Raw genomic sequence first — 13148 nt, 5'->3', positions numbered from 1 at the left:
ATGTTTCTTTGCTTAACGCACATGAATGGGTGGGTAGTTTGGCAAACACTTGTCAAGTCTTCAATATTCAAAAATAAATACAAACAACAGCTTCGAAAATTATCACAACCAACGACTTGAGACTATCGTCTGGCATACATTTTCAAATTCTTAAGTAAACCAAAATATACCACACAACTTTTTATTTACTAACATTGGAGGAAACAAAATAATTAACGAAATCTCAGGCTACCTGGAACGATTCTCGGCCTTTTCATCCCAGGCTTTGCCTTGCTGGGATTATTTCTGGGCCTGCTCCTGATCAAGAATGGCTTACTATAAAAAGACTGTGACTCTTCTCCCGCTCCATTGTGAAAAGACAGCTCAACTATTAGTTGAAAAAGATTCCTCTTGTCCATCTCTACTTTGGCCAGTTCGTACACTGGTGCAATGGGGCCATCGTAAACTGAGTCCAGGTTCACTGAGAAGAATTGCTACACCAAGGAGAAAGGTTTTGTGTGGATCGTGAGATTTGCCTTTGTTCTGTTCATGTCGATTTTTAACATTGTTTCGAGACCTTCCTTAAATCTCTATGGGTACTACATAAACTAACGAAGAAAAATACCTTTTCTATATTGTGTTGTCCATATGTAACTTGAAGTTCCACCGGTCCGTTTTTGTCTTTGTGGAGTTGCGCGGCGTTTGGCTCTCGAAATACCCATGTTCTAATGCTTAGGATCTGACCCACCGGAGAAATTGCCTCCATCTGGATGACTCCATCGTGAACGCGCTGTTTCGCTACGTTTCCACTTCGTGATTGCACTTTGTCAAACACCGGTTTGTTTTCCAAGGTTATGAACCGAACTTCTGCCCCGCCGCGAAAATCATCGCTTCCAGTGGAGCCAATAAACACTGGTAAAGCATCTAAAGATATCACCAATACTAATTTGTTAAAGAGGATTTTAGGGATGAGTATTATCGTTGACTTAATTTATCATGTTCTACAGGATGGAAAAAAAAAAGCACCGTGTCGTAAAAAAGCAAGAGATGACTCTTGAAAAAAGTCATGGGGGAGGAGTGGGTTAGCTTGAAAGCAGTCCAGCATGGGATAAGTGCAAGTGTAAATAACTTTATGCATCACACAATCACCATGTATCACTGATTCCAAAGAACCATCCATGGGACTTATATTTAAATTTAAAAGAATGTGTTCTTCCAGAACTAGATTTTGACAAGGTTCTCGTGTCGCTCGCGTCATTAGGTAATTTTTAGGTGATGACGGTGTCTTCAGAGTTATATATCAGCAACGTAAATACAATCTTGCTGTGCTATCATTGATATCTTTTGACCATGAATAAATGAATAAATCATTTGCAAAAGATTCACTATTTACACCACTTTGCTTCCCTTTTTTATTCTTGCTATTGCTAACATTCAGCAATTTGTAACTTTGCATGGTGCCTTGGGGTTAAATTGGCTATTCTGACGTACACACAGCCTACTTGGGGGTATTTCTTTCTATTACTTCTGAAGAACATTAATGCCATAATTTGTCAACTGTTACTGCCGATACTTAATCAATACGTTTGATTTGAGGCGAAACACGGAGTTAAAATAATGGATGGGTTACTTGAAAGACAAATCCGAGCCGGTAGTCGTAATTATGATAGTGATAGCCCGCGTTATTTTGTGCGAGATTGTTTCTGAAATAGAAATTTAGTCATTCAAGCAACTGGCGTTGAACAATTGTGTTGAATATTATGACGTTCATATCGTCTCCTGATGATATGAGTTTTCGTTATGATATTTTTGAAATCGGCTTTTCTGCGTGTGGATTTGATGTTCCAGATTAAACCGGTAAACACTTCAAATCCCCAAATTCAAACTTATCGTAATAGAAAAATCATTTCCGTACTAGTAGAGTGCATATTCTAATTGGCTTTGATTGACTGTCGTGAAATCTTTAAGTCAAAGCAAACATGAATATATCAACGGAGAAAGGACAGTCTGAAAAGTTAACATTAACAGCAGTTTAATATTAATTTTGTTGGGTTGGAATGACCCCTCGCAAGAATTGTTTACGTGCTAGGATAAACTTCCTCGGTGCCTATTCTATGTTAAACCATTTAGTGATTTTCACATTCAGACATTTGACATTTTAAGGCAACTCAAAAGAAAAAAAACTCTACAAAAAAAGGAAAAAACCGCTCTTCTCCTTCAGTATTATGTTGAGAAATTAAATGAAATTTTTGTCACAATACCTTGGCTCAAATGATAGAGCTTTACATGATCTTTTGCATTTGTTTGCTCTGTTTGATTCACTTCAAAAGAAAGTCTCAAATTAAAGTTGATAGATAACACATTTAGGAGAAGATAGAGAGAACTTGTCGATCGCGATTTGGAGGTTTATTTCGAGGTTGCCGAACAATACCTTCTCTACGAGGAAGCTTCTGGTATCTCGAGCTTACTGCCATGATGATTCCACCTAATACAACTGAAGACTAAACCAGCACTGAATATAGAAATGTAAAGAAAAATGAAAATGATCAAAAAGAAACCAAAAAATTATTCAAAGCCATCTGTTTGTTTCCGTAAAAGCTGGTAGCCTCGTCAGTTATGGCAGACCTTGGATAATTGGATCATCTCTACCAAATATGGTTGGAAACAGCAAAATCTTTACTGAACTCTTTCCCTTTCCCAAGTTGTGAAAACATGCCAATACAGTCCTGCGAAAAATGTTACTGATACTGTTATCTACGTTTCTCTTTTAGATTTTTCTAGGGTCCTTTCCGTTTCTTTTCGCAACAACTATATTCCCAGGAGCATGAAGGGGACATAATTGATTTTGTGCACAAAGGGCTTTTTGACCTCAAGGTTTCGAAACCATAGTCAAGCAAGAAACTCAGTTAACTCACAGCGCAAATATAAAATCAAAGAACAAATGCCGGTGTCAAAGCTTCATGATTACTTATTAGGCTTTACTATTAACCATTAGCACAGAAGGTAGCGATGTTTCCTTGATGGTCAGAAATCTAAACATGGCAGTCAAAAATAGACCCCACCGTTCACATTCCTTCATGTATGAACTGTCAATACTCTTCTACATTTTCGCTGAAGCCGAAACGATGTGGAAAAATATCCACCATTTATCGCTCATTTCGATCAAACAGTGAGGAATTAGATGAACAAAAATACGTGCAAGGCAAGAACGTTCTTGTTAAAGGAGTAATGCAGTGCCCTCGACTGTTTTTAATATTATCCAAAATATCTAGCGCGATATGTGTTAAGTATGATGTCAATACGACAGAAATATACAAAGAAACGCAACTTCATCGGCCGAAACTGAAACTAAAAAAGTTCCCGATGAAAAAGAATTCATTCTTGTTCGATCCCACGATTGATGGCTGATTGTTTGGCGCAGCTCGTTTATCATTAACGCAACGAGAAAACAACTCGCCAAGCTTACAATTACATTATTTACCACACTTAAACTATTTGAATATTCAGATTAAATAGTGGCTTGTTGAAGAAAAAAAATAAGGTGACTGAACACGCAAAGGGTTAAGACCACAAATAATGAAGTTATTTTACCGTAAGGATCTTCGTCGCTAGACAGCAATGGCTGTGTCAGCTCTTTATCAGCTTGTTTCTGACGGTCAGCCATCTTTCCTGGCTGAACGACGTTGTTTTCTTTCCACTGACAATGGAATTGGCTTTATGAGTTTACAGCATCGGTAGACAACAATACGTTGAGTGTCCTTTTCCAAACACGCCACAAGCTTGGCTAAAACAGTTGTGTGGGTTTTGCGCGGTGAAAAAAGAATCTAGGATGATGGAATGTTAATAACTAACTATCTCGTTTGGTGAGCTGATTTTGACACTCCGTTGAGATATAGTGGGGCTTTCCCTTTATCATTCTCAGAAACGAGGCTACAAACTTCCTGTTTACTCATGGACATGCGCCCTAAAAAAAGGCATGATCTTAAAGATTGGAAAGCGAAAACCTGTGTGTATTTCCAGAGCGAAGAAACAATGGTTTACTTCATGTAAATCCGTTGCCTCTTTGAATTGAAATAGTCGTCAATAGGCAAAGAGCAAAATTCGTGGTTAAGTCCAATACTGACTTTGTCACGTAATTCTTTTGTTGCGTGACACTATAAAAGTCTAAGTAGCTGAGATTACATCGTAACATTGATAATATAGAAATTCTAACCGGAAGTAAAAAGCATTGTCAAACTCAATATTCTGCAAGAAGGCTCCCTATGGCGTTGCTGCATTTGGCATCTCGCGGGCTTCTTGCTAGATCAACGAGAGTCGAGCCGGATTCTTCGCAAACCTCCCGCTTGCTCGACACTCAAGCCTGCGAGATAATCGAACAGCAGCATCGACAAGAGCACTCTCGCGAGCTATTACAATAGAAGCAAAGGCCACCTCGATTTGTACTTTAAAAATGTGAACCATCATCAAACGTCCTTGGGAGTGGGGGGAGGGAGGGGGTGGATTTAAAACTTTTAGTAGGCAGGGGTACGTCGCCAGATTCTCAAAATCCTTGATCCTCCACATGTTTTCAAACGAAGCTTTTTTTTAAATTCATTGCCATCTTCAAGCCTGGAAACATTTACTTTGTTTTGTTATGGATGTCCTTTCGTAACAGTGCTAAAGGCAAGGACTGATCAAACTCGCCTGAAAACATAGTCAAAATTTCTTAAACTTTGGTTCCTTCCATTACTTTATGACATACGTTAAAATTAAATTGAAAAGAACGTTACGTCCATACACTGTGTGCTCATATCTAATCTAAATCTTGATCGTTTTCGTATCAAACCGGCTCCATATTCACGCCTACAGGGCGAAACATGCCTACAAAGTTTTTATTGGGGAGCGCTTCCCTCTCTCGGAGACACAAAAGTATCCAAATTCGTACACTGTTTCCATTTTACCTAAGACGAATTACTGTTGTCATAGAGAAACTGAAAAAAGCTTTTAGCGAAGAGATTATGGTTACGATACCAATAGAAAATATTAATTTATCTTTATTATTCAACGATATTAAACATGTAAGTTGTGGCCAAATGAATAAAAACCTGCGGCGCATCTCTTGGTTTTTAGGGCAATACTTTTGTTCTCCTTTTTAAGAACAGCTCTGTCTAGTAATAATTTTAGTGAAGGGTATGTTTGAATTTTGCATTGAAAGAGGGTGATTAGACAATAACTGAAAAAAAAAAAATAGCGATATTTATACTAAAAGCCGTATAAAGTGAAACTAAAAGTGCATTTGAGAAGGGTTTAAGACTTGATTAAGACAATAGCTAAATGAACCATTGACGTCGCTGATTGTGCTGTTTCCGTCTCATACTTGGCTTTGCACTAAACCAATCAGTGCCAAACATTTTTATTTATTTGTCTATGGCTCGTACCAACTTTACGAAAGTTTCGTGGGTAAGCAAATTCGTCTTTGCGCTGCGAAAACAAAACAACATAAACAAGGGAAAGCTGGTGGAGACTTGGTTAATGGCCTGAAACGGGAGATTAATTTCAGAGACTATGAGTTCGCTACGAGAAAGACTGCTCCTTCACCATCCAAACAACGGTAAGGGGTTAATAACTGACACATTCCAATTTTATCTTTCGTTAAGTTTTAAAAAAATCAATTTGTCTAGCTTTAGCGATATTGCTTTTTAAATGAGAACTTTTTTCAAGCCGATACAACGGAAATTGTAGTAGTATCGATGTTATTTCCTTTTTCATCAGTGAACTTTGTTTAGCCTACTGTTACCTCTAGATCAGTATCCAGTGATGGCAAATCATCAAAATAGAGGTTTTTGGTTTGTGAATTACACTTAGTTTGACCTTTTAACGCCTTGAAAAATAAAGAGAACAAAATTTTTGACTAGAGATGAGACGCTGTAGTTACGAACCACACGAGATAAATGATCATTAATTCGACAGAGCTTTACACTCGTTATTTGGGCTCACTTCTATTTAAGAGCAAATATAAATATTAAACAACCACGTAAAGCTGATTCTTTTCTAGGAAAGGGACTTGTCGACTTTTCCTGCTTTTGATTGTAATAAGACACGCTTAGTTAGAATTATGACTTGAAGACACCTGCTTAGGGAGTTTCGGAACCTCAAATCAAATATTCACCTTTCAAAGTAGAAAATTTGGGAAGCATTTCCTGTAAGACCTTTTCACTTCTTTTAATAATATTTCAGCCTTCAGTTGTAGCACACAAAAAATTAGAACATGACTTTGAATTCATTATTGACCATATTTGTCGTGTCAGCAATCTGTATTCAAACTGGTTCATTATTTAGAATTACTCCTTCAGCAGTTAGATGATAATATTCGTTACATTCGTTTTGAGAAGAATGAACAACTGAAAGACAGCTTACATCAGTTAAAAATTAAAGCTTAATTTAAAATCGCTCAAGTACTTGATTTTTCACTCAATTGAAGTAATGGCTTGTCTTTAAACCTTCCAAACGTTATCGTATATTTGTTTACAGAACCTCAATTTTCCGGCTCAATGCATCGTCAGGGTGACTCATTCTTGGGGAATAATGATGAGGTTTCTGTTCAGCAACAAACCAACTATCTGCGAAACTTAGCTGAAAACATCCATACTGAAGGTACTGGACGGAACGTGCCACTCACCATATCTCCAGTTCAAGTGAACAGTATCCTCGATGAAATAACACAGGGGCAAGAGTTTCCTTGTCATTCACCTACCCTTGATTATTCTTCCGGCTTCTTTGAAAGCTCTGGTAGTACGGATGTACGGTCGTCATCTTCAGCGTGGAGTATCGCCGGAAACACTTCGGGTAGTTCCGCTATGACATCGAGTGTCCCGAGAATCTTCGGGACGGGCAGCCAACAGGACAGGCCTCCGTTTCTTTATAGTCAAAACGCTGGCCAAATAATATCCTCGTCGAATTTTCTGACTAGTGACGGTGGTGGAACTTCTCCCTTTGGCTTTGCACAAAGTGATCGAATTAGAAGCTATCCTCAACAAGATGTGTCGAGTGACTTGGCTGGAATCACGCCGTTTAATTCCGGCTCCAAGATCGATATCGATCAATATTTGCGTCCAGAAGTGGAAGTAAAGTTTTGTGATCTGGAAGATCGTGTATTTGAGAAGCAACAGAGCCGTAAAGACAAGAAAGCACGCCAGAGAATCATTAATGGAAAGGTGAAGTTTCTAGTACGATCTGAGCGTCCGATTAAAAAGGTGAAGGCCTGGGTAAGAAGAGAGGAAAATGCTGCAAAGTTAGAAAAGGATGCTAATGGTATGGTTGAGATTGAAACTGACTTTCTGAGGAAAGTTAAGGAAAGCGGTCATATATATGTAAGTGAAACTGTGTAGATTTTTTGCTTTTCGTCATTTTATCGAAAAAAACTAATTGACCGAGCTTTTATCAGCATTTGTGTCGCTCAACATCAAAGTCAATATCCTACAGTCACTGTTTATCATGAAATATCTGAGATACTACGCACACTCTGATTGGTCAAAGCCCCATGGTGGGGTAAACCCAAATTTACCTGTAGAAACAGTATCGGTCAGCCTTCCTTCGAATTAACTGGGATCTTTGATGAACACTAGAAAAGTTTGTTAGGCACGCTTTGCCCATGTCTTGAGGTTTGCAAACTTTTAAAGTGTTCTAACATTCTGCGTGAGTTGAATGTCAATAAATCAGATGCAAAGAGTGAGAAATGCACCTAGAAATCCACGTGAATGGCGATGATGAAGGTGATTATAATGACAGAGTGTTCAAAAATCAAGAAAACCTTATTCCAAGAAGTATTCGGAGAATCAATGCTTAGATAACTGTGCTGTTTAAAGAATACCATAATAACGTGTTAGAAACACTTTTTCTATCCGAGTTTCTCCTCTTCGATCCAGTTACCTGTTTTATTTTATCAACAACTTAAACGAAGTGTATGTTATTTGTCCCATCATCCCGTGATTTTCAGCAGGAACATCAGGTAGATCTGGACTCAGTTTACAAGATGGAGGGTTCTGAAAGACCAGTCTACAAATTAGCAAAAGTTCACACACAGGAGAGGAACCTGTTTGAACTGTTGGTCCAAGTTGTCTTTGGTGACAGCGAAGCCAGTGAAAAAATCAAGTCCAAGCCTTTCTTGATAAAGACTAAGAGATTGAATGATGAGCTGCCAGGTATGTCAGTTATGAATCATGTGCAACCTCAGTTCTCATAGAAGAATTTTTTTAATAATGGGAAAGGAGACCCAGTGGGTTTCTGTATTATATAATATATAATACATTTTCTAGCTGTTGACGCGTCTAAAAGTTGCGGGAGGACTGATCCATTCATATCGCTACTTTTATGAAGATTTATCACGTTAGCATCGTATCATTCAAGAGCACCTCGGTAACCTGGAATATTTGATGTCAAATATATTCGAGGCACCGTTTCCCCAGAGCTCCTTTGTTAATCAACTACAACATTCATTACCTCACAGAACCTGATCCTCATTCCAAACGCATGAGGCCAAGCACTTGTCCAACCAGCTCATCACGATGGAACCGAGGAAAACAATCTGCAAAATACATCCCTTTGCGAAATGAGGCAGATTCAACAGGTTAGCATTACGTTATAAGGGCCTCCAGGGGGAGACTCTTATAAATTGTAGAGGAATGAAGGGGGGGGGGGGGGGGTGTGCCAGGCCTTTTGAGACTCAAAAAAAATTTCTTTCCTCGCTATAATTTAGACCTAAAAACGATCAAAAAGTAGCGTCTTCTAGAAAAGAAGAGGCATTTCAAACTCTGTTCCGGAGTGTTAAAAGCCACACCCATTTTCAGACATCTATGATCAAATCTAACTTGTGACCACCAGGGTAAAAAAAAACATAGAAGCAGTCTTTGTGAACATTCAACATAGTCACGTAGCTTATTTAAGAGACTTTTTCTTGGGTATAAAGGTAAAACGCCGCATGCTTTATCATATGTAAATTTCATAAGTTATCCAAGCCTCAAATTGATTTGTGTTTCTTTTCGTCTTAGACGTAACGTCTCCATTATCGCTGAGTTCTGCGGCCTCCAGGAACTCTCCTTCAAGTTCGGAAGGTAATTTTTATAATTTTTTTTTATGATCAAATGACACCCAAGGGTAGTTAGGGATAAAAACTGCTAACATCGATATCCTCTTCTTTATCAAGGTGAAACCAACCATGTGGATGATCTTGTGGTGAATCATTTGAAAGCCCAACAAGCAAACATTGACAACCTGACAGTCACCTTTCTGTTGCAAACACGAAGAGGTGATATCGCGTACCATTTGCGACTAACCAAACCGAGCTTGTACCAGACCCTAGACGAAGGAGTAGTGGTGGGTTTTTTCCCCAACGATGAGGGAATGGCTCAGATTGAACCGCTGAGCAGTGAGAATGCGATGCGAGCGGTAATGGCCGGGGTGATCAGCAGGTCAGCATACGTAGAAGCACATGCTCCGTCGGAAAAAGAAATAGGTTAGTATTTTAATTCATGATCGGATATTACTTCAGAAGTTGATTGAGGAATATGCTTTCACTTAGAAACCAGTCAATATTTTGTCGGAGGAGGAGGGAGGGGGGTCGAAGGATTTTCTTTTCTTTGGGAGGGGGCATGGTTATCAGGGGGAACGGGGGGCAAACCGGGCGATCAGTTGTCGTCAACAGAGAATGAGGGGGAGGCTGTAGAAAATTAACTGCCAATTAATTGCCAATGACGGGGGGAGGGGGCGGGGTGGGGATCATCACAGTATAACAGAGCCTTATGAGGGGAACAGGTAAATCGTATCATGACACGAAGAAAATCATCCGACCCCCGAGGCGATGAGTAATGAGCATTTCTTTGGGCGCGTGGTATTTTTAAAGCCAGAGACTAATACCTGAAATGACAGTTCTGAAAAGAGACATTCAGCAAAATAAGACCTAAAGCATTCGTACAAACATTCAGAGTCCAAATTAAGTGGTGGGATAGAGAGCTGATGTGGAAAAATCACATTCAACAAACCTTGTGCTCCAAACATTTGCAACAGTGAAGCCAATACCGCCATATCGCCTTCCGACGTTTAAGCTATAAGAAGTCTATTTACATTCTTTGTCATTACCATTAACAGTTTTTCTCCACCAGAAAGCATTTGCATTTCATTTGATGCTTGAATGACTCCTGAGCCTATTTTTGCTTTACGAAATCGATAAACTTCCATTTACTTGCAGGAGAAACAGATATTATTTGTGTCATTGGAATGGTGAAGGTACTGATTGTTGGGTCTGCGCAAACGGGTGAACGCATCTATGCTTCCACAGACAACCCAGGAACGGGGATCGCTGAATCCCATTTGCCCCTGGGGGCTCACATCTTTAGGGATCACACCCTTCTGGGCATGGCTATGGAGCCATGCAGGCCCCGCTACCACGATGAAGCAAACCTAGTCAAGTGTTTTGTGTGTATTGTGCTGGGAATCAACAGTCAGCAGCTGTCCAGCGAGGTAGAGAACATCATGGAAAATGTTGACATGGACATCAAAGCGGCCATTGGAAAGTCTAACAAGAGAAACTGCCGACGTAAGTATTGTTTTATTTTTAGTCCAAATAATCATTCACAAACAAACATTAACAAACGCCTTGTTCGAAAATGTCAGATTATTCTAGATTTCAAAGAAATTTTTGTTCAAGTAGTTTCTCTTTCTAATCTCAAACAAGGTTTAGGACACAAGAAAATCTGTGAAAATTTCGTTGTGCTTTTTCAGGGTTGTTCTTTTTCATCGCTGGCTTCATCACTTTCCTTGGACTCCTGGGATTTTTACTGTACGAAGTACTCACTCCGGGAACTCGCTTCCGCTACTTCCTGTGTCAGACTGGGTCTGATCGTAAGCAACCAAACCTGGAGTGTACTTATGAAGATGCCTATGTGGTACGTTAATTATTTTGATATATCTTCCAGCTAGATGGAGAAATATTATTGATGATTGAGGGTCGAAAGAGGCAATCGATAAAAGGGAATTTTTGAAGGAAGTTTCAAAACTTGACCCAGCTCTTTCCGTATCTCTTAATTGTTGTGCCAGTCACACCGTTACGTACGTGATAGCTTTAGTACATACTAAGATTGAGAATCTTTAGAATTGACTTAGACTAAACGATTACACTGGATTTTCTTGTAAACTTTCAGATCTGAAATAAAAATTTTACACTTATCCTGGGTCACCTGGAATAATTGCGTATCTTCTCCTTTTGTCCATAGAAAATTCAAGACGTTTACATACCTTTTGACCTTGATAACCTCAAGACGAAAATACCATATGGCGAGAGAAAGCCCGAGAAACTTAATTCGAATATTATTAGTAAGTTTGTATTACGAAATAACAGTTTATTGTCGTGGGAAAAGGGGTTGAGAATAAAAGCCTTCGAGTGGACAGTTTTATGTTTGATTTGAATTTCTTACTAGAGGTCTCCAGAATGTGAGAAATATCATCATACGTTCCTTAAAATCGATTCACAAAAAATATTGATATTTGATTCTTGATATTTTGATGATACATAACATAAATGCAACCAGCGTTGTGCAGGTCCCAAGGTGATTTCTTTTGTGTTGCTCTTAGATCTCGCAGGGCCACCAATCTATTTTCTGAACTTCGACCGCTGTGCGTATGGCGGGCGCCATGACAGTAGCATGTACACACCGGAACATGCCAAACCGGTTTGTGGACCTCCGTACCTGGCATCGTCCGGCAACTGCTCAGAAGTGTTTACATTCAGTTGGGGAGTGTGGAAAGTTATGAGAAAAACGAGGAGAAACGGCACTGACAATGATAGATCTATTATCAAGTGTTCGTGTAATGGAAGCAGAATTTTAATCATCCAGTGGATTGTCCTTCTTTCGCTATCCTTCAGCGCTTGTTGTCTAGTCGCGAACTTTTGAAGAGTTGAGAAAGTTGAAAATCATGTGTAGTCTGTGAAAGTTGAGATAACGTGAGGTCTTGAATTTGGGGTTGAAGTGGAAGGGTAATTTTCGATTGAATTTCGAAAGTAAGCCGGATAACTTTGGTTTTGATTTACTTCGCTTTAGTGATTGGCATAGGAAACTCGCGCCATGCTAAAAAAAAATCAGACGTTAAACAAAATTCAGTTGCGACTTTGTCGCTCGCGTTTTCCCGATCTTTTGCTTTTTTGCCTCTCTTTACTTGAGTTTTCACTGGCTATTTATGATGTAAACCCTTGTTAAGATTATCCGTTGCGATTACTATGGTTTTAGTTTTTGGACAGTCAGTTGAAAACTGATTAGTAAAGTTGAACTTGTTTTAGAGTCCTCTGATTTCATAAATTTTTCGCTTGCTTTTGTTAGGAGATTAGGACTTTTTGAAGGCTTCATTTAAAGTCGATGTTATATTTAACTTGAAACAGTTATAACAACTTTATTTAGGGAGACTGGACTGTAGCCTCTTTATCGGAAAAGGTTTTGAGCATTACGGGTTCAAGAGACCTCTTTTCCGATTATAATATCGCCGGTTTGACTAACACAGTTTACAAGATAAAAAATCCAGTGTTTCAAACAAAGCAACAATTTCCAGCGACTTAGATAAATGGGATGTAGAAGTAAACATTCCCAAGGTGGCCTTCTTGAACAGGTCAAATTAAAATTTATAATGTTGGTTTTTTGATACTTTCTAGTATAAAGATTCAAATAACATACAAATACAACAGGTTACCATAAAGAGTTGAATTGCTGACTGTGGCTGACATAACAGCTGTAGTAAGACGCAATGACCGCTAAAATTGCGCAATAATAACGAATTTGCCTATCGGAGGCGCGGTTCTTTGATCACGTTGTTTAGGAAATTTCTTCCTTGTATGTTTGAAGCAATTGTTTTTGTTCGTTTTTATTATTTTTCCGAGGTAGTTAGGTAGATTTCCCATATATTGAAATGTGAGCAGTTTTATAGAGTCAACTTTCTCCATTACAAAGTTTCTATTCTTGTAAATTAAAATGAACGCAACTTGTATTTCTTATTGAGCTCGGAAAATGTCACGGTATTGCCAATGAGAAGGGTGAGGTTATTTTAACTATATCACCTGCTTATTCGTAACTTCTATAGGTGAATTGTCACTAATCCTAACCATAAACAACGATTATTGTAGCTGAAATAAAAAAAGAAAAAATGAAAAA

At 38.8% G+C, this 13148-nt stretch overlaps 2 protein-coding genes across 6 annotated transcripts in view; one reads left to right on the top strand and one right to left on the bottom strand.

Moving 5' to 3' along the window:
- Nucleotides 1–3905, bottom strand: part of LOC113666504 (uncharacterized) — a 10201-nt gene extending 6296 nt beyond the window's left edge. The window contains exons 1-3 of one of the 2 annotated variants that reach the window (XM_089204703.1): nt 3571–3905; nt 605–903; nt 233–473 (exon numbers count right to left, since the gene is read on the bottom strand). In XM_089204703.1, coding sequence (XP_089060829.1) covers nt 233–473; nt 605–903; nt 3571–3643 — 613 coding nt within the window. In that variant the 5' untranslated portion in view covers nt 3644–3905. The remainder of the gene's footprint in view (nt 1–232; nt 474–604; nt 904–3570) is intronic. The other variant, XM_089204704.1, reaches the window with a different exon arrangement.
- Nucleotides 1–13148, top strand: part of LOC113666503 (uncharacterized) — a 20457-nt gene extending 7309 nt beyond the window's left edge. The window contains exons 1-10 of one of the 4 annotated variants that reach the window (XM_027182291.2): nt 5364–5569; nt 6490–7328; nt 7955–8159; nt 8465–8584; nt 9006–9068; nt 9161–9469; nt 10202–10549; nt 10735–10898; nt 11226–11325; nt 11584–13148. In XM_027182291.2, coding sequence (XP_027038092.2) covers nt 5524–5569; nt 6490–7328; nt 7955–8159; nt 8465–8584; nt 9006–9068; nt 9161–9469; nt 10202–10549; nt 10735–10898; nt 11226–11325; nt 11584–11903 — 2514 coding nt within the window. In that variant the 5' untranslated portion in view covers nt 5364–5523 and the 3' untranslated portion in view covers nt 11904–13148. Of the gene's footprint in view, nt 1–5363; nt 5570–6489; nt 7329–7954; nt 8160–8464; nt 8585–9005; nt 9069–9160; nt 9470–10201; nt 10550–10734; nt 10899–11225; nt 11326–11583 lie in introns of those variants that run through there. The other 3 variants (XM_089204700.1, XM_089204701.1, XM_089204702.1) reach the window with 3 other exon arrangements.

This window comes from Pocillopora damicornis, chromosome 4 (genome assembly GCF_964200805.1).
Source record: "Pocillopora damicornis chromosome 4, jaPocDami1.2, whole genome shotgun sequence".
Classification (NCBI taxonomy): Eukaryota; Metazoa; Cnidaria; class Anthozoa; order Scleractinia; family Pocilloporidae; genus Pocillopora; species Pocillopora damicornis.
Note: the sequence above shows the minus strand (reverse complement) of the source record. Positions and strands in the feature narration are given on the sequence as shown.